The 21,192-nt window shown below is 56.3% G+C and overlaps 1 protein-coding gene across 2 annotated transcripts in view; it reads right to left on the bottom strand.

Moving 5' to 3' along the window:
* Nucleotides 1–21,192, bottom strand: part of FBLN1 (fibulin 1) — a 78,988-nt gene that overhangs the window by 30,754 nt on the left and 27,042 nt on the right. For both annotated transcript variants that reach the window (XM_032646146.1, XM_032646147.1), the window contains exons 5-14: nt 19,295–19,354; nt 17,635–17,736; nt 16,877–17,014; nt 15,622–15,759; nt 12,030–12,173; nt 11,058–11,186; nt 10,135–10,260; nt 7,585–7,704; nt 6,603–6,734; nt 4,758–4,881 (exon numbers count right to left, since the gene is read on the bottom strand). In XM_032646146.1, coding sequence (XP_032502037.1) covers nt 4,758–4,881; nt 6,603–6,734; nt 7,585–7,704; nt 10,135–10,260; nt 11,058–11,186; nt 12,030–12,173; nt 15,622–15,759; nt 16,877–17,014; nt 17,635–17,736; nt 19,295–19,354 — 1,213 coding nt within the window. The remainder of the gene's footprint in view (nt 1–4,757; nt 4,882–6,602; nt 6,735–7,584; nt 7,705–10,134; nt 10,261–11,057; nt 11,187–12,029; nt 12,174–15,621; nt 15,760–16,876; nt 17,015–17,634; nt 17,737–19,294; nt 19,355–21,192) is intronic.

Here is a 21,192-nt window from a genome sequence, read left to right on the forward strand (position 1 = left end):
TGCCCCAGGTGACTGTGGAGAAACCGAGGGACGGTGCCTGGCCTCGTGCTGGGTTCATCGGGGTTTCTCCTTCCCCAAGCTCACCTCACTGTCCCACCCGGTTCTCCTTATCCTACTGACAGTGAGGACACACACACACACACACACACACACACACACACACACACACACACACAGCCCAGCTGCTTCAGGAAGGGCCTGGTGGATCTGGCCAGCAGGTGGCGCCAGGGTCTCCTGCATGTGCGTTAAAGTTTTCCCACGTTTCCCGTATCCAAGGCCAGGATTTTGATTCGCCAGAGGATTAACCCGGCATGGGCGGAAGGCAGGGAACATGAGGTGTGCATGAAGGTCTGGTATCACACACCAGAGAGCTGGATACTCCTTCCTCCTCGATGGTCTCCAGCCACCCCCAACCCCACAGGGTCACCAAGCAGAGCCAGTCCTTCCTCACTCTGGGCCCTTCTGGGCCTGGCTCCTTTCAGATGGCTGGCTTCCCAAGGGTGGGGCTTGTGGCTCTCTGGCTTCATCTCCAGGACCAGCTCGACACCTACGTGCTTTCTACCTGCACACGAGTAAATACGGGCCTGATTTTCCTGGTCAGTTCCAACATCAATTATCCTATCCTGCTCTCCCCCATATTTGTTGAAACATCTCAGAAATCATAACTGCCTCTGGCAAACTGCCTGTCAGCCTGGGGACGGCCGCGGAGTCTTTGTCAGCCGGTATGTCTAGACAGAGGAGGGGCCGTCGCCCCTGCATCTATTACAGAGCAGAGGAGGCCCGGACCCCCGGGACCACGCACCTTGGTTTCCATCTCGACCCGCATGAGAGAACAACGTGCCCCGCTTTTTCAGTTCAACGAATTTGATCGGGACACCCCAAGTTCCATGAAAATGTAATCATTGAAGGCCACCACACGCCAAAGAGGTCCTCAAGGCCAGGCCCTTCTCTCGGGAGGCGTGGCCATTCTGGTCGCCCCCCGGGCCCGTCTGATGCCCGCAGCCGTCCCTGCTGGCGGTTCCCTGACTTTCAGGCTCCTGTCATTCTGGACACAAGCCCCAGGAACCGGCCGGGGCAGGGCTTCACCCGCTCTGTCCACCCGCGTTACCGCCTGGGGCCGAACAGCTATGCCAGCCAAGGCTGCCCAGCCTCGCTCTGGCTTCCGAGACCCCGGGTCTCAGGGGGCTGCCCCGCCGAGGGGGTAAAGAGGATGTTTTCGGTCCCACCCTAGGCTCTGCGACACTGAACATTCCTCCTGTGGGGAGGAGGGAATTGTGTGCTCGGGATCTTAACAGCCTGGTCAGTCCGTGAGGCCCAGCCCTGTGGTTTGCGGCCCAGCCTGCTGGGTCATGTTCCAGTTACCACTGGCCAGAAGGAGGCTGTGTGGAGAGAGGGAAGGCTGAGGCCCAGAGACAGAAAGACAAAGAGACACAGAGAGAGAGAGAGAGAGAGAGAGAGAGAGAGAGAGAGAGAGAGAGAGAGAGAGAGGGAGAGAGAGAGAGAGAGAGACTCAAATCTTGCCTGTAAAGGCTCCCTTAATGTTAACCACAGAAGTGCCAGTTACTGGGTCCTTCCTAATGCAGCCTTTTAAAATTTTACAAATTGCTTTCTGAAGGTCAGATAGTAAATTCTTTAAGAGGATTTTTGTGGAGAAGGAAAAGGGCTGTAAAGTAGAAAACTCCAGTCTGAGGGGTCTCCAGTGCTGAGAGGGGCGGCCCCTCCGCACCTAGAGCTCCGGCCTGCGTCCTGCCCACGTCGGCCTACGTGACGTGTCAGTGACCTGTCACCGTGCTCACCCTAAGCTAGCGGTGCTCCTGTGGTCCCAGAGTAACCCCCCCAACTGGGACGAGGCAACGAGGATGAGACCCCCTATGGCCCCTCAACCTGGGATTCCAGGCCCGGCCCTCACTTCCTGTGCCTGACGCTGGGCTCCTGGCTGGTCCGTGATACCTCAACAGGGTTAACAAAGGAGAAACTGTAACTAGACAGATTCCCATGTGCAGCAGGCACGGCCCCAGGACCACACAGCCCTTCAGGAACCCATGTCTCGTCTTCCCATCTAAGGGCTGAACGACCCTAGACCTTCCAGTCACACAGTCAGCCCACAGGCACACAGCCAGCAGCAGAGCAAGGGCTGCAGAGCTGCTCTGAGGAACCTCTGGACTCTGAGGACGAGAGAACAGGGTGGCCAGCTGCCATCCTTCTCACCACCACTGTTGTCTGGGTACCAATGCTGGCCATGGGCTGGGCACGTGGGGCATTACTGCCAATCCTCCAGGCACTGACAAGCAGGTATTGTCAGCGCTGTGTTACAGAGGCAAAAAGGGCCCTTGGGTGACCAAGACCCAAGGTCACGGCACCGAGGAACCGGAGAGCCAGGCCCGGATGCCAGGATGGGACCCAGCCCTGGTTCCTTCTTCCTCCGGGCGGCCTCCCAGGCCATGCCCCAACCGGGACACCAGGGCCCACCTTCCCTCCATCCATAAACACCGGCAGTAAAACACGCCTTGGGGCGCCTATCCATACCCCCCAGGGCTGAACTCAGAGCAAGCGGTACGGAGGTGGCTCAGCCCCACAATCGCAGGTCACCCTACAGGAACGCAGGAGGGCGGTATCACCGCCCCCTTCACAGCGAGAAGCTCACGGGACCTGGTCATGGTCAAGGTCAAGGGGCCTGGAACGGACTGAGCTTAGGAGGCAAACCTAAGCGAGCCGGACACCAAAGCCAAATCGTTCATCTCAATGCCAGACAGCACCTCCATGAGACCCGAGAACAGCCACAGGGGCTCAGTCAGGACCCTCAGGGCGGGGACCGCACCCCTTCCCAGCTCCACTCGCCTCCCAGCCTCTGCTCCGGCCGCTAGGTGGCGCTGGTGAGCGGCATGTGGGTCAATGGGGCCACAGTCTTCCCCGGAGGGGCTGCTTGGAGGCTCACCCTTCCCCTCTCACCTTGACTGTGGGCAGGGGCTCACTTCCTGCCCTTCTAATACAGAGAATGACGGAGCCCCCTCTTTATCATCCCCTGGGGGTCAGGCTGAGGAACCCACGGGATGGACACAGACCAGGCCCTGGAGCATCAATCCCTCGGTCAGCAGAACGTGGGGTTCCTCGCTGAATAGCCCATATTCACGGCCAGGACTGCAGGCTCCCCTGGCTCCCGTGCTCCCCGCCGGAGCCGGGGGGCCCTCCTTGGTCTCAGTACCCCTGCACCCTGCCCACTGCCATTCTGCATGTGCTCCTCCGGGGCTCAGAGCAGGGGATGGGGGCCTCTGTGGGCCCACTGTCTGCCCAGGTGCCTGCACACAGTAGGCTCACGGCGAACATTCCCCAAACAAGTAAATGACTTTCGCCGGCACTGCGGGTCGGCCAAGGATTCCACAACGAGCATCAACGCGGTGGGGCGCAGGGGGCAACTTCAGCCACAACCTCAGGACACGACGCTAGCCTGCCGGCCTGCCCACCCCCCGCTTAGGAGGCGTGAAGTCCCTGCACAGGGCAGCCTCCTCCCCTTTTGCTTTCGTGATTGTGTGTGAGTTATACATGGAGAGCAGTCAGCCGGTCTTCCAGAATCCCCAGACCCAGACCCAGACCCAGACAAGGGTCCTGGGAGCAGCGCAGCCTCAAAGTAAGGACACGGATCTTTCTTCACGGCTCAGGGGAGCACCAAGACTGCCCCCTTAGCTGTTGCATAACCCACAGGCTCTTTGGAATGCTGGCAAACCCAGTTCTGGAGTGGCTTCTCCCTACCTGGCAAGCACGCCTGCTGGGGAAACTGAGAGGACCTGCGGGGGCGGGGGCAGGAGCCGCAAGGCTGGGGGATGAACACCGCGGATGCTGGGAAGAACACTGGGGCCGTCTGAGCATCTCCTGCTCTGGCATTCGGCCAGCAGGAGGCGGGACGAGAACAACAAGTGGACGCTGGGGCCTGGGACCCCGCCCAAGATGGCACTGACCAGGGCCAAGGCCAAGAGGCCGAGTCTCCCAGGCAGCCTGGCTGTGTGCTGACTTTGAGCACTTCCCGGGGCTGGAGGGAAGGGGTCACGCATCCACGCCCCTGAGATTGGCTCCCACCGTGGAGCTTTTCCTGAAACAACCGCCGGGGGCACGAAAGGAGGCCCATCTGATAAAATAAGGGATGGGGTCGTGTGGGGCGAGACCAGAGGGTCCTCACTGCTCCCTGAGGAACAGGGCTCCTGGACACCCCAGCAGGATATATCCCGGTGGCCTGAGACTGAGTGAGCTTGCAGTGACATATGGACACACAGCTTCAAGCTGAGGACACAGAACATTTCGTGCTGTTCCCACGCCGTCACTGGGTTGAAGAGAATCTTTCAGGTGAGGTCATCTAACAGTGACACCCTAACAAGTCACGTCGGCTCACACAGAGTCATTGTTACCTTTATCCGAGTCAGAGCAGGTTCTGCCATCTGCATGTCACAGATGAGGAAACTGAGGCCCAGAGAGCTGTCCCTTGCCCAAGGCTTCACCCCGGGGAGAGAGACGGCCGGGGTTTCTGCCTGGCTCCATGCACAGGTGGGTCTGGGAGCAGGCCTGCCCACCTTGAGCCCATATGAGGTCACCACCTTCACTTCCTGCAACCAGTCTCATTGGCATTTAGGCGCCTGAGAACCAGGGATCCTTGAGTTTCCCAAGACCCGCGTGGGAGGGCACGGCTCATTAACCACCCGCCCAGGCCGGGAGCCGGGCCCCCAGGAAGGCCAACACAGACAGACGATCGCGGGGACCGAGGGACTTACGTGTCTGCGGAGCGGCGGTAGTTCTCGGGACACTCGAAGGCCAGGCAGCGGAAGCCGCCCTGGATGTTGAAGCAGGTCTCGTTGATGGAGCAGTTGTGGATGCCGGTCACACACTCATCAATGTCTGCAGGAGATCCCAAGGCAGCACGGTGAAGGCCAAGGCCCCCCAGCCATCCCCATCCACAGACAGGGGTGCCCAGGCCTCCCATCAACCAGGGTCAGGGGGGATGAGGCCATCCTTGCCCTCCACTGGCTGCTCTCTGGAGCAGAGCCCTGTGCCAGCGTTTTTACTTATAGGAGATTATATTTAATATACCTATTATTCACAATCCCAGGAGTAAGCATAATAATGATAACGGCAAACACTGTATGATAGCCCTTGAAGTGTTCTGCAGGAAACACCTGCTTCACATTATAATTAAATGAGGCAAGTACTGTTATTATCCCCATTTTAGGGAAGAGTCATAGGGGTTAAGTGACTGGCCTAAGGTCACACATTCTGTAAGTGGCAGAGTCGAGCTTTGAACCCAGGCAGCCAGTGCCTCTCTGAGGCTCCCGAGTTGCATCAGCCTTACCTCACGTGCCACTTGTAACATCCTAGGAGGGAATGAGCAGAAGCCACTAGCCCCATATTACAGACGAGGAAACTGAGGCTTAAAGGGATTCTATGTTGGGCCCAGTGTCCAAAGTCAGTGACTATCTGGGCTAGACCGGAACCCGGCCTGGGGCATGTCACGAGGTCACCCTGGACATGGGGAGCCGTCCCCTTCCCTCAACTTTCCGGAGCAGCCAAATGGTGGGCCCAGGGGATGTCACTGTGCCAGAGGCATCTGTTAAGAGATGCCAAATCCTGACCATTGGTGGCAAAAACAGCACTCCCCAATCTCAAAGGCCGAGGCTCAGGAATGTGTTTTCACTGTGTCTGGCAGGACCCCAGGCTGTGGTGAGGGCGCCTGGCCAGGTCATCTGCTTCGTCAGAAATGTGAAAACAGAGCAACTTCCATCCGGAGCTCTGGACGAGCTGAGCGGGTCCCTCCCAGGAAACGCCACAGCTCCTGCCCGCCTTTTATCAAAGTCTTCAAACCTTCTTCATGACCAGAAAGGACATCTGCAGGACCCGGGCCCTCCAGAGCCTCTGGGCCACCAGCCCCACGTGGGGACTCATCAGGAGGGGCTGAACAGAGCCAACTTCTGACTCAGCTTCTGCGGCCATTCCCGGAGGTGAGGCCCACGCGCCCGTTCCAGGGTCGCCCCTTCACAAATATCTACTTAGCACCGCCCCCCCAGTAACCAAATGGACGGTTATAGGACGCTGATGACCCCTGGAGTGTCCTTGGAAATGGGAGCCTAGTACAACAGGATGGATGTCGCTCGCCCCTCGTTTAGCCGACCCCCGGGCCCCTGCAGCATCCTCCAGCCACAGTGTCCCTAAATACAGAGACCTCTGGGTTGTCACACACCCTGACCAGGCCCATCCCCTCGCCAAGTGGGGATCATCACCCTGGGACAGAGGACTGCGCCATCTGCTCACTGCTTTGCCCTTAACACCCAGCGGGGCCTGGGTTTGTCGAGTGACTGAACGAAAGACTAAACAGCAGTGCTATGCTATGGGGTCTTCCGGGCACTGACGTCCTGTTTCCTCCACGGTGGGCATCTTCCCAAAGGCTGTCAGCCCCGCTTCGGGCCCTCTTGGGGCTGGCCCAGGGCAGGGTGGAAGGCTCAGAACCCCCGGCGGACAAGTGTGCCCGGGTATGGGAGACCAGGGTGCCTGGGGAGCCCAGGACACGCCCAGGATGCAGAGTGCCGAGCCGGCCTGAGATGCCCCGGGAGTCCCACCCCGCTCACCTTGGCAGTTGCGGCCGTTGGGAGCCAGCCTGTATCCGGTCGAGGGGCAGCTGCACTGGAAGCTTCCGGGGATGTTGAGGCAGCGGTAGGAGCAGATGTGGCCCCCAGTGGGCAGGGCACACTCGTCGATGTCTGTGACGGCAAAGCCCACCCTCAGCATCTGTGTGGACCCCGGTTGGGCTACGCCCCCCGTGGTGGGCTGAGCTGCGGCCTGGAGGGCAGCCACACAGTACAAGCCGGACACGGCGCGGGGGGGCCTCAAAGTGCTGTGGCTGGGGCGGCCTCAGAGACCATCACGCCAGAAGGGGAAACTGAAGCCCAGAGAGGGTAAGAGCCTAGCCTAGGGCCACACAGCAAGTTCATGGTGTGAAGTGTGCACGTGGAAGGGGAGGAGGGAGACTGGGGAACCGGAGGCAGGAGGCAGTGCCCAGGGCTTCAGAATGACACACATAGAGGTGCCCTGGCTGGCTACGTCCTAATGCTGATTATTATAAATGTGCTAATAACGGACACACCTTATATAGGAACAGTAATAATCTTAACAAGAGTCATCCTTTGAGCACCTACATCGTGCCAGGCACATATGAAGTGCTTCTGAGTCACCATTTGGATTCATCCTTTGACAGCCTGGTGTGCGTGGGTTTAACCTCCATGTTACAGAGAGGATGGTCCAGGCCCAGGGAGGGGCTTTCAAAAGGCCAGAGGCAGAGCTGCGAGTCAGAGACGTGGGCGGCCCCTGAGGGCCCTCCTCACCCACCACTGCCCTGCTCGAGGTCCCGGCACACATGGCGATCCCCACTGTCACGTGTCATTTTACTAAAGAAAAATCTGTGGGTGGCTCTGCCCCTTCACACACTTCACTCTCAACGACGGGCAACGTGCATCTGAGTGGGTAAATAAACAAACCACCCAGCAGCCAGGAGCTGGGGGATGGGGACCAGGAGGGGGTGCTTTCGCCCCCAGCCGAGCGGGGAGCCCTCACCTTCGCAGGTGACCCCGTCCACGTCACTGAGCTGGTAGCCTCGCCGGCAGTAGCACTGGTAGGAACCGTAGACGTTGGCGCACTCCTGGCTGCAGGGGCTACTGCTACACTCATTCACGTCTGAAAGAGAGGGTCCCGGGGTCACGGCTCAGTGCTGGCGGGGCTGTGACCCCCCTCAAGTTAACACACACGCACACAGAGGCAGAGGTTACCACGTGTAGGGCCAGAGACCTGCCTGGAGTTGCCCCAAGGGAGAGGGGCCCCACTCCGGCCCCTCACGGCCGGAGGACCTGGCATCTCCCCACACCCTCCGCCTGCTTCAAGCCAGACCGACTCTGGGCTCTTGCTTCTGGCGCACCCCCTGTGTTTGCAAATAAAGTTTTATCGGTACGTGGCCCCGCTTGTTCATTTACTACGGTCCATGGCTGCTTGTGCGTAACAAGGGCAGAGTTGAATAGTCGCAGGAGAGATGTAGCTGGCAAAGCCTGAAATATTTACTACGTGGCTTTTAGAAAAAAAGTTTGCCAACCTCTGACTTGAAGTCCCTCGTCATTTTTGTTTACTGCTAATTCTCAGCAGGGCAGGAGGGGTGAGCAGCTGAGAATGTCCGTTAGCCTCTCACCCCAAGTCTCACCCCTGCAGCCCCGCACGCCTGGCCTGGCTGCCACCTGTTCACTTGCTCACCTCTGCTCAGTGTGGTTTCTTACGTCCTAGAGACCCTCCCTGAAGGCAGGAACCATGTTATTGCTACACGCCTGGGGCGGTGGGCGCTCGATAAGTGCTTAGTGGACTCATACTGCAAGGCTGGCCAGGCCCTGGCCTTGTGTCCACAGTATCGTCCACTAACATAGATATGAATACCTACTATTCAGCCGTGGAGGAGTGACCAGGGACAGCACTAGCCACGAGTGAGAATAACAGTGATCCCAGCAGTCTCCAGATCACAGGTGCGTCATCTCACACTGGGCACCGTGACAAACCCTTGACGGGCTGCATCTTGATTCGACAGGCTGCATCTTGATTCACCCTCACGACCCCCTACAAGGTGGGTCCTACTCCCCCCATTTTACGGATGAGTACACGGAGGCCCAGAAATGCTGAGTTACTCCTTCAAGGCCGTAAATGTGACAGAGCTGGGGTGTGAACCCAGGCCCGAGGGACCACCACGCATGAATCTTGCCCCTTGCCATTACATGTGTGTGTTGGGTCTGGTTTTTGGGGACAAATCCCAGAATCTCAGGAGAAGCCTCGGACCCAGGAGTCCATCACACTGTCCGTGCTCCAGGTTGAGAATTACACACTGGGGTGCATCCTGGCATATCTGACCTTTGTGATCATCCTTCTCAATCCAGAAATTTAAGACCTGCCATGTCTTGAGTGTGGCCCTACAGGTTGCCCCTGGGCACTGTGCTGCAAAGAAGGGAGCTCGATGGGCAATGTTAGGGATTGCCGAGGGGGGTCAGAAGCTCTCAATTTCTGCTGACCTCATCACCTAATTCCCGTAGAAGATGTGACATCCACTGAGCACCTACTATGTGCCAGGCCCTCCCCTCATTTCAGTCCATCCCATCAGATGGGGTCAGTGTTATCTGACAACCCCAAGACTCTTGACACTAATGACTCGGTCCAACCCGCCCCCCAACCCAGAGACCTGACCAAACTTTAGCATCAAGCCCAAGACCACGACCCTTGAAATGCCTGCCTGGGAAAGCCTGATGCTGCCAAAGAATTTCCTGTGTATTCCAGCCAACACCGGAATACAGGCCCTGACCTCCCTTTTCCTTAGAAGCATTTACTTTAGAAAACCTGCAGACCGTAAATCCTTTCTGTCCCTTTGAGATGTATCTTCTGCAACCCAGGTCCCTTTAAGGTGGGAACCAGGCCTTTGAAATGCGGTCATCAGGGGGAGGTCCCTCCCCCACCCCCACCGCATCTCCCAGACTCTGCAGGAGGGTCAGAGCCAGTGAGAAGACACAGCTGGCCTAATTCCACCGACCAGTGCCCTCAACATCCTTCAGAACTATTCCTTAGCAGGCCCCAGCATTTAAAAAGCCCGCACCTGTTTTTTTGGTGGAGTTGAGACCAATTTATGCCGAAGTCTCTTTCCCCTACTGAGTAGTCTAAATAAAATGTCTTCCCACTTTTAACAAGTGTCCAGCTTTTGTTTCTCTTTGGCATAAACAACCCCATTTCCCCTGTGAGGACAATTAGGCAGGTGACGTCAGCCACTCCCCAGGGTCATGTGAGTAAGCAGTGGGCCAGACGCCCCCGGCTTCTGCAGCCAACTTGTCCATCCCTACGTGTGCACAGGTGTTATCACCCCCTGCAGGGCCCAGGAGAAACTGGGGAGGGCAGTCATCTCCGACAAGCAAGCTTTTAGAGGTCCTTCCCCTGCTGATGCGTTGTTTGATACGCTCTAGGGCACAAATGTGAGTCGGTCCCACGTGGAGCTGCAGGGAGAGTGGTGGTTTCCCCAGGAGGTGGGCAGCCTGGGGGAAGGGGCGCGGATGCAGTCACAGAGCTCCTGACCCTGCCCCGCCCTGCCCTCACCTTCACAGGACCGGCCATCAGAGGAGAGCCGGAAGCCCATGGTGCAGCTGCAGTAGTAGGAGCCAGGCGTGTTCTCGCACTTGTGGCCACACAGGCGCCCGGGGTAGCGCCGGCACTCGTTGATGTCTGAAACAGAGCAGGAGGTGGCTCAGGCAGCGTCCTCCCTGGGCAGTGCTGCCCGTGGCGGCAGCTCACGACCTTTGTCCCCCACTTCCCCTGGCCTCCTCTCCAAGAGAAAGGCCAGTGACTTGTCCCAAACACGCGGCAAGTCAGAAGGGGAGCTGGGACGGCCCCGGCCTGTCTGCCCGCTGGGCGAGCCCCGTGCTCCTTCCACGACGGCACGCCTGGGGACGTTGCCACCCGCCAGTCCTCCACCCCAGAGCCGAGAGAGTGCCCTCCAGGATCCAACAAAGGTGCCGTGGGGCTGGGCGGGGCAGGTGCCAGGCTCCCCTGAGCACCCTGGTTTGGGGATGGCTGGCGTCCACCAGCAGGATCTGTCCTAGCCCCTGGTGTTCGGGCCACCATGCCGTCTTGGGTTCTCACTGCCCTGGGCGAGCACACAGCTCTGGGCCTTGCAGCCCTGCAGGTCGGCAGGAACCTCTGGGAAATCACTAAGACTCTGGGGCATTTGTAGAGCTGGCTGGAGCCTCATAAACACTCAGAGGTCCCGGGGCAAGCAGAGCACCTGTTCTACAGGTAAGGACCCTGGCTCACGCCCAGGAGGGCCTCCCCAGGAGCCACATGACTGGCAGCAGCAGAGTCGGAACCAGAACAGGGGTCTCCCGATCGGGGTTCCTTCTTTGGGACTGTCTGCACTTGGGATTTTCAGAGGTGAGGAGCAGACCACGGTCATTCCAGGGTGCCCCAGGCTGGGTTCTCCTTGAGGTCATCTGGCCGGGCCCTCTGCAGGGACACCCACGTACCCACACACGTTCTGCTGATGCCGTCGAAGTAGTAGCCGGCCTTGCACTCGCAGCGGAAACTTCCAGGGGAGTTCACACAGAGATGCCCCGGCCCACAGGGCTCAGAGGGCGGCAAGCACTCATCCACATCTTGCAAAAGAGAAAGACACGGTGAAGAACCTTTAGCGTGCCGGGGGCTTTTTGCCCTAAGATGATCAGAAAGGAAGGAGCCAACTAAAACGTAATGGACAAAGCGGCATCGTTTAATTCTTAACCCGATTTCATAGAGCACCTACTACGTGCCAAGTCCATGCTGGCGAGATGGTTGACGCAGACGCAGCCTCTACCCTCGGGGGCCTCCTGCTGCTCTGGGCCAGCAGTGACCCTAGTTAAGGCAGGAAGTGCCCAGTGACTGGGGAGAGGCTGAGGAAGTGCCCTGGGCGTTATAGGGAGGAGACTCCTCGGTGTGGCAGGGATCTGGGCAGGCTGGGTGCATGATGCCCTTGCCCGAATCCAAAGGAATGTAGGTGAAGAGGGAAGCATGTAAGAGTAAAAACCACACAGAGAGGAAAGGGCAGGGCTTGCTGCGGGAGCAGCAAGACCTATTTCACCTGGATCATAAAGTTTGTGAGGTTGGGGCCAACTCAGGAGGACTGACTTGTAAGCAGAGGGCATCTGTCCTCTGTCTGCCGCCAATGGGGAGCCATCACCGACGGGGGCTGTGAGCAGGGAGGCGCGAGAGAGTTTTCAGCCCAGGATGAACCGGACAGACTGAAGGGGCAAAGCTGGCGGCAGTGGGTGGGTTGGCATTCTACTGCACCCGTCCGGGCTATAGCCAGTAAAGACCTATGCTTGGAGATCAGCAATGGGATGGACGGACAGGTGCAAACAGCTTCCTTTGGGGATCTGCTCTCTCCTTCCAGGGAAGGGAGGGCTGTGCTGGGAGCAGACCAAAAGTCCATTTCAAACAGGTTTTCTTTTTTTAATACCAACCAACACAGCGGGTCCCCTCCTCATTGAGATGGTAGCCACGGCCACAGTTGGGCACGTTCTTCTGGCATGTGTAGGAGCCCTCCGTGTTGATGCATGTCTGCCCCACAGGGCATGGGGCACTGATACTCAAACACTCATTGATATCTACAGGGGGAAAGACGGAGGCAACGGGGTTAAACCCGGAGGGCTTCCCGAAACCCAACCCCTGGATCTCCAAAGAAATCCCATTTCCCTCCTCTTTATAAAACCACGAATGCAGTTACGACAATGCCCTCGCCCTGGACCACACAGCAGCCTCCCAGCTGGCTCGCAGGTGTCAGCAGCATACCACACCGTAACGACCCCTACCCGGTCCATCCTCCTGCCCCTAAACCCGCAACACTTCCATCTTCCACTGCACCGAATCCGAAGCTGCCCGCTTGTGAGTCCCACACGGTGAACTTAGCGATTCAGGTGCCGTCCTGTGTTCACATACTCCACACGGTTAATGAGGGTCTTCCCTGAGCGGAGCAGCGGCTGAGGGGCAGAGGTGGCCGCCCCCTCGGTGCCGGCACTCGTGCTCTGCGATCCTCCAGTGACTGGCTGGCCCCCGCGCCCCACTCCCCAGCCTAACTCGGGTCCATCTCTCCTACCGCCCAGGCTCCAGCCCTAGCCTCCAGCCCTAGCCTCCAGCGGCCACTCAGATCCCGCCTCTGTGCCTTTATTCACAGTTCCTCCCTGGGAAGCCAGCGCCCCTGTCTGCCTGGTGAACGTGCCTTTCTTACAGCTTGGGCACGACCTTCTCCCACATCCCCACCCCCATTCCGGGCTCCACGGGGCCTGTGTGCACTCGCGCCCCCGGGGAAGGGCTGCTCTAAGCTCTCCGCACGGTGGCTCCCTCCCCCACTGGACACGCCTCTGATGGGGGACCGTGGGGCGTGCATTCCCCTTTGATGAACACACGCCCGGCGGGTGTGAACCAGTAAACCAAGAAGGAGAACTGGGTTACACATGTGTTCACTGATCACACTCAGATTCAGTGCCAAACCGCACAGGTTGAACTTCCTACCAGGAGTATTCTCCCAGAAGGACCTAAGGTCTCAAGAATCACTTATAAACATCTAGGGGGGCCAAGAGAAGGGGGTGATGGTAGAGGACCGGCTGTACTTCTCCCCTCGCAGCCAAGGCCCACCCTCCTCGGACAAATGGGCAGCCCGACTCCCTCCCCATCCTGGTGTCTGCCTTTGTGCTGCCGGTCTCACCTCCAGTACTGCCCTGCAGGTTAGGCAGGACGGGATTATCTGCATTTCATAAACAGGAAACTCCCCGAGCCCAAGGCTGGGACCCACTCAGGTCTAGAATCAGGGTCTCCCGCCTCCCGGCCAGGACGAGGGCCCCTAAACCTGGTGTGGGCGAACCACAACCCGCCGGCCAAATCCCACCCACTGCCTGTTTTTGTAAGTTCAGCTCTACTGGAGCACAGCCAGGCCCATCCCTTTATGCAGTGTCCCCGGCTGCTTCCACGTGGCCGTGACAGAGACCCTTCGGTCGACGAGGTTGATATTTACTCTCTAGCCCTTCTCAGAAATAGCTTGGCCCTGTGTCAAGAAGGAATGCAGTGTTTAGAACTTTTCCCGCTGCCAAGCAGGGTAGAAGCTTTCCCTTTCTGCACTCGGCTTTTTCTTTCTTTTTTTGCAAATAAAGATGGACATAACTTTTGAAATAAAAAAGATAATTTTTAAAAAGAAAGACTCCTGAACTTGGTTGTGGCACTTGACCGTGAACTGGGCTGTGAACTTGATTGTGGGCACACAGAAAGCTGGACTGCCCCACCCTCCCAGGGTGCTGAGACGAGGGGCGCCTCTAGGACCTCTGAAGACCCAAGTTCGGGGGTGGGTGCTGGGCTGCGGCCAGTCCTGGGCCCCCGGGCTCCTGCTCTGGAGCCTCCCCCTGTAGAGCTGCACCCCTGCAATCGGGGGTGGGGGGCGGGTGGGAACCGAGGCTAAGTCGAGACTTGCAACGGTCCCTTCTTTGTGGAAATTGGGCTGATTTTGCCATGAGTCAGGGTTTCCATCCCCGGCAGATGCCATCCTCCGCGGAGCCCCCTGCAAGTGCGCTGCAAGTCTAGGCAGGCCCCTCCTCCCTCCTAGCCCTGGGAGAGCTGTCAGCCTCCGGCTCACCGGCCTCCTTCTGGGAGGAGGACAGCCCCCCTGCTGGGAGGAGGCTGGCGAGGGGCCAATGCAGCCAAGCTGAGGCCCCCGCGGCTCAGAAGCCTCGCCTCCCCTTGAAAGGGGAGCTTTAGGAACAAAGACTGGGGTTGGCTTCAGACGAGGCCCCTGTCCTAAGGAGTTGATGTTCTATTTGTCTTTAGATATCCTGGGATGGTAATAAAAGCGGGGAAGGACTTTCAGTCCACACTGCCATTTCAAATCAAAGATCAATACAGATTTATTTGCAAGAGGGTGAGACAGAAGAAATTCTCGGCCCCTTGCTCGTGGCGTACCAGCCTTTCCAGGGGGGTGACGGGGCAGCTCCAGGAAGGGTGAGTTCTGACTAGTGGCGCCTGCAGCGCAGAATAAGGGAGACGACTCTCCGACCCCAAAGGGAGGACACGGAAGCTTTTGCTGAGCAGAGGGCAAGGGCAGCCCGGCAGATCTGGACCTAAACGCCAACAGCATACAGCGATCTGGCCAGATGGCTGGTCTCGGGCGACTGCAGGAGAAAGCGGGGACCACCTCCCGTCTGAAGAACAGGTCACTCTGGCCACTACTCCCGCGCTCGCCCCTGCCCTACACTGCCTCTGCAACTCAAGCAGTCTCACCCAGACCTCCTCTTTTTACTAAATTCCATGGGATTTGTTTTCATTTCGCATTGATCTTCCTCCGATATCAACACAGTATTTTGCCATTTTAACCACTTTTAAGCGTACAGGTGAGTGGCATCAAGCACATTCAGTGTTGTGCAACCAACAGCACTGTCCAGCCACAGACCTCGTTCACCATCCCAAGCAGAATTCCACCTGTTAAGCCCTAACTCCCCACCCCTGTCTCCCAGCCCCTGGCAACCACCATTCTACTCTCTGTCTCTACGAACTTGACTCCTAACACAGAGTGTCTTCTAAAACCATTTTCTAATACACAGGGCACTTCACAACCACCTTGTTTCATCCTTGCCTCAAGCCTACAAGCCAGATATGATGATTATTCCCATTTTATAGAGGAGGAAGTTGAGGCTCCGAGGAAGTAAATGACCTTAGGTCACTTGGTTCAACACCAGGTGTCTCTGACCTCAAAACACCAGCGCTTTCATCTAAACCAGAGATTGCTAAACTATAGCCGTGGGGCCAAACCCAGCTGCCGCCTGTGTTTGTAAATAAAGTTTTATTGGGACACAGACCCACCCACTTGTTCAACACAGCCATGGCTGCTTTCCAGCTCCAACCGCAGAGCTAAGTAGTTGCAGCGGAGACCACACAGCCCACGATGACGAACTTATTATCCAGTCCTTTATAGGAAAAGCTTGCTGACCTCCGTTCTAATACACTACGCAGTGCCCCATCGCTGGACGGTTCCCCCACCTGGAGGACCCGTTAGCCCTGGCGGCAGCATCTTACCAATACAGTTGCCTAGAGCATCTTGTATAAAGCCGCTCTTGCACTGTAGCTTGGGTCTGCAGCGGAAGGATCCCAGAGTATTCTGACAGATAAAATCGGGGAGGCAGTTATGAATACCACTCTCACACTCGTCAATATCTGGTACATCATAAAAAAAGGAAATTGTTAGCAAGAGTCCTGCCAGAAGCATCTTTCAACACTTTAAAATCACAAGAATTTTTTTTTTCTTTTAATGCTCATTACTCAGACTATAACCCCAAACGTTCCAATAGAGAGGTCACATTCCAAAAGGGCCTTAGCCAAATGGTGCTCGTGTTTCTAAAGATTCAAAACTGACTTTCCCCCCAAGGTTCTTATGATGCAAATTTTCTGTTATGTGATAAATAACCCAGGCGTTTTCCTGGCAACATGTGGTTTGGTTTGATTTGGTTTTCATTTCAGGCATGTTTAGTTTAGATTATAAAGCGATGATGATCTTAAGTGGCAATAAACACTGTCCCTATAAACTTATTCACTCTGCAGTCCTCGCAATATTCCAGATATTAACAATGGTGATTGTCGTGACTGGACGTGTTGGCTGCCCTTCCCTTGAAGTTCATGGCGTCAAATGTTCAAAAGTGTATACTCAGCTGGCTGGGCCCCTGGGTTCTCGAGGTCCACACCGCCCAGGGAGTCTGCAGGGGTGGGGAGGACTGAGCTCATCCAAAGGCCCTCATAATTCAAACGACGTTTTTACACAAGTGGTCTTGTCGTTCTGAAGGGCTGGAAACCCTCAGCAGAAAACTATGTTCTAACAGATCCTCATCAAAGGCTTATCTGCCAAATAACATCTATGGTTTGGCGGGGGAAAGCCAGCAGCCAGAAATGTCATGTTTTTTTATGCAGCGGAAGGGAATATGCTTTGAACTTCAAGGAAACCTGGAATCAGATGCAAGGCAGCTGTTGTGCAAAAAAACAGCTCGGGGGTGGGGGGACTGGAAAGCACATGTGAGCACCTGAAATTCATCTCTGGTCTTGTTTTTAAATGAGCGTGTTCTAAGCCTTTTCAGAAATCCAAACTCTCCACTGTCATTAACTCAGCATTACGGTAAAGGAGGTAAATCTTCACTAATAACAGGGTTGGCCAGTGCCCCAGGCAGCCAAAGGGGGGACACGGCACCACGGAGCCCAGACCCCAGGGAGCCCAGTGCCACTTCCCCATCGCATCATACGCACTTCCGGGGGATGAGGTTTTGAGACTCGGAGCTTATCCTACCTTTGCAGTCATTGCCCTCTGTGAGCTCATAGCCAGTCCCGCAGCTGCTGTCGCGCTGGCAGCGGAAAGAGCCCACTGTATTGATGCAGGACTCTCCAAGACGGCAGCTTTGGGCGCCCATGATACATTCATTGATATCTAGGAGAGACACAGGTGACGCAGGAGTAACCAGCAAGAACCACCGATCGTCACGCTTTATCAGCAGGAATGTACCAGAGGGCACGAGGGGATCGACCTCCCGCATCCACCGAGCTCCCCGGGCACGTGCATTTATAGGCCGTGCACCGGATTGGAGCCCTGGGCGCTCGCCATCAGAGCAAAAGCAACGGCTCCTCTGCCCTGCTGAGCTATTTCAGACGTACTGCTTCTCCCGAACACCTGCTGAGCGAGCACCAGGCCCTGAACTGGACTCACGTGATCCCAGAGAACCCCCCGTTCGGGGCTACCACCTCCCTCCGTCTGCCCCATCTCACAGATGAGAGGCCAAGAGAGGCTGAGGGACGTGCCCAGGGCCACTCAGCATATCCTGGATTCAGAGCCCGGTCACACCCCAAAGCCAACCCCTTTTCACAGCACGGTGTTTACATCCTGCTGGAGGACAGCCGTGGCCGGAAGCCAGGCGCTGCAAACTCCAGGAGACGATGGGAAGCCGGTCCTGGACCGTTCTTCACCTACGAATGGGGCCCCAAGTTGTGCCAAGCGGGCCCTGCTTGGCTGTCAGGCAGAGGCAGAGGCTCCCAGGGCAGGACGACGTTTACCTTCACAGGAGACGCCGTCCGGGAGCAGCTGGTAGCCCACAAAGCAGGAGCAGACGACCTCCTCCCCCGTGTCTCGGCACTGCTGTTTGCAGGGCCCGCCGCCTGGAGTCAGAGCAAACGTGAGCGGAGGCCAGGTGCACCCCGGAGACCTCCTGGTTTTTTCCAGGTGTTTGGATGGGGTCAGAGAAAGCGCCCTCAGGGTAGGCTGACACAGAAGGGCAGGCTCCCCAGGCTGGAGCCCACTGCAGCCTTCACAGCGCCCTCCCTTCCCATGGGAGACCCCCCGGGGCTGCGGCTTCAGGTCCCAGCCCTGATCTGACAGATCAGGGGTGTGTGCGGGGCCCCGATACCCCATTTCCACCGCCACTGCCTCAGCTCCGGCCGCCCGCTCCCCTGGCTCTCTGAGCATCCCTTGGTACCACCCTCCAACCAGGCTTCCTGCAGGGCAGCCAGCATGATGCCCAAAGAGCAAATCCCACGGGGACAAAACCTCTAACGGGCAAAGATTCCAGGGAATAAAATTCTGACTGCTGCCCGGGGCCTGCAGGTCCTGCCCACTTCTCCAGCCTCTTCCTTTCCCCCCCGCACCCCACCCCATGGCCCACCAGTGCCCAGCTGCTGCGGGCCTGCAAGTCCCCGCTCCCATTGCCACAAACCCCCTGCCAATGTCATCTCCCTGGCTAACCCATCGTCAGCCACTGCAAGCCAGCTATCCCCTCCCCCAGGAAGAGCCTCGCACGCCCCCCAGAGAGGATTACGAGCCTTTCTGGGGTTCTCTGCCCCCCCTTCCACCTACCCCCAGCCCTCTGTGCCGAGTGTCACTGCGCGCCAACCACATCATTTTGTGATTAAACTGGCTCCCTAATGAAAGCCCAACCACAAGGCAAGCCACTGAATGTGCTCGGGGAGCAGACTTGCCAGTCCAGACATGCGGGAATGTTCCATAAAGAGAAACAGTCTTAGCATATGGAAAACAAAGGTGCAAGGCCCTAGTGACTTTTTTTTTTGATGTGGACTATTTTTAAAGTCTTTTTAAAATATATGTACATATGTGTATATATATTTATTTATTTATTTATTTATTTGGTTGTGCCGGGTCTTAGTTGTGGCAGGTGGACTCCTTAGTTGCGGCATGAGAGCTTTTAGTTGCGGCATGCATGTGGGATCTAGTTCCCTGACCGGGGATTGAACCCGGGCCCCCTGCCTCACTGGGAGCACGGAGTCTTAACCACTGCGCCACCAGGGAAGTCCCAAGGCCCTACTGACTAAATCTGCAAACGCCTCTCTTATGAGACAAATGACTATCACAGATGGTACAGCTGGAGCTCCAGCCGCAAAATGAAGTATCACTCACCCCCGTCCCCTAAGGGGCTCCCAGCCTTGGGGGGTCATCGTTCACAGAGTCTGTGGGCTGTGGTGGGAGAGCTCTGCACACCAGCTCCTCAAGCGGCCCCTTCTCTACAAGCCCACCCTCTCCCTCGCTCGCCCATCAGGCCCCAGCTAGGAGGAGAGGAAGGGAAGGAGCCCGGGAGTGCAGACGACAGGGCCTTACAGCTGACTCCCAGCCAAAGGGCTGCGGTCAAGCTCCCAGCGAGATTAGCACTGACTTCCCCTCGGGCTTCATTAACCACCAGCTAGCCCTGGGGAGGGCCAGTCTCACCTCGGCAGCGGTCATTCAGGTAGGGGTCTTCTTGTCCCTCCTCGATCTCAGAGACCTTAGCTGAGGGGGAAGAGGCAAACACAGGTTTGTCCACACACAGTGCCCACGTTAACACAAATGCAACGCCGAGCATCTTCTCTTCTTGCAAATATCATGCAGTAACGTCTGCTGGTACATCTTATAAAAAGCTCAGTGTTCATTTTATCCTTTTTAAAAACAGAGTCACACTTATAAATGTAGCTAAATCTCTAAAAGATCTACTATAACAGAAACAGCACTGGCACAAGGGTCTGTCTGTAGTCATCAACTTAATGCTGAGTGTGGTTACGTTGTCCACATTACTCAAATATTTCTGCAAATGCAGTCACGGCCCTACTATCAACTAAGTCACATCTTCCAAACCGAAAACAATGCACCTGGTAAAAGCTTATGGCTACAGGTTGAATTGTGTCCCACCCCGCCCAAACCCCAGAAGATGTTGCAGTCCTAACCCCCAGTACCTGGAAATGTGACCTTAGTTTGGAGAAGGGTCATTGCAGACAATCAAGTTAAGATGAGGTCATTAGCGTGGGCCCTAATCCAATGATGAGTGTCCTTACAAAAAGGGGAAATTGGGACTCAGTGACAGATACGCAGAGGAAAAGCGGTGTGAAGAAACAGGGAGAAGACAGCCATCTACAAGCCAAGGCATACCTGATGCTCCCAGAAGCTGGGAGAGAAGCCTGGAGCAGATGCTCCCAGAGGCCTCAGAAGCAGCCGGCCCTGCCGACACCTTGGTCTCGGACTTCTGGCCTCCAGACTGTGAGACAACACATTTCTGTGGTTTAAGCTCCCCAGTCTGTGGTGCTTTATTACAGCAGCCCCAGGAAATGAATTCACTTATTTTACACACTGTGCCGGCAAAGCTCAATGTAGTGCCGGACATCAACGGTCACTCACTCAATTCATTCAACAAAGGTATCTGAGTATCTGCTCCGAGGGTCAAGCACTCGGCACAGACAAGGCCCCTCCTCTCAATAATCACAATAGGATAGAGAGGGACCCAGTGGGAGACCTGGGCCCTCATTTTAAAGGGTTGTATTCCATTGGCAATTCTGGTATAGAAGAAATGGATGAGTCCTTTTAACCTGGGTGGGTAGACCCAAGAATTCATAGAATACTTGAAAAACCAAGTGCTCTGATGATGAAGACCTTCCGCAAGATGGAATGACAGTGATCACAATTCAATCACAATCCAACAGCCATTACATTACAACGCTGCGGGGGAAAGCATAAAGCAAAGGTATCCCCAGCACAGCCACACCTACACAAGAGAAGCCAAGAGAGACAGAAAAAACACTGGAAGGAAACGTGACCTAATGGAAACCATATTTATCTCCATGTTGACTTCCTCTTCCTTCTGCCTTCCCGTGTCTTCTAAAACGCCTACAGTGACTACATGATACACACACGCTGGAAAAGCAGACATCAGTAGAAAGAACACATATTAGTAATTCTGCTGTACGTTTCAGCGTAACATAAGTTATAGACACTACCTAGGCATAAGGCGTTATTTTTTAGGGGTTATTAAGATATGGTAAGGGTTCCTAAATAATCCAAAGAATTTTTCAGCTAGGGAGGAACTAAGCCAGAGACACTTAGGGTGTGAGTCATCTCTAGGTTAGGAGGCCGGGAGCACCTTTGCTCAGAATGTTTAATGTCAGTGCAACTAGAGATGATCATACTAAGTGAAGCAGGTCAGAAAGAGAAAGACAAATGCCGTATGAGATCACTTACATGTGGAATCTAAAATATGACGCAAATGGACCTATCTATGAAAAGGACACAGAGAACAGACTTGTGGCTGCCAAGGGGGAAGGGGGTGGGGGGAGATGGAGTGGGAGGTTGGGGTTAGCAGA

Source organism: Phocoena sinus, chromosome 10, assembly GCF_008692025.1.
Source record: "Phocoena sinus isolate mPhoSin1 chromosome 10, mPhoSin1.pri, whole genome shotgun sequence".
Taxonomy (NCBI): domain Eukaryota; kingdom Metazoa; phylum Chordata; class Mammalia; order Artiodactyla; family Phocoenidae; genus Phocoena; species Phocoena sinus.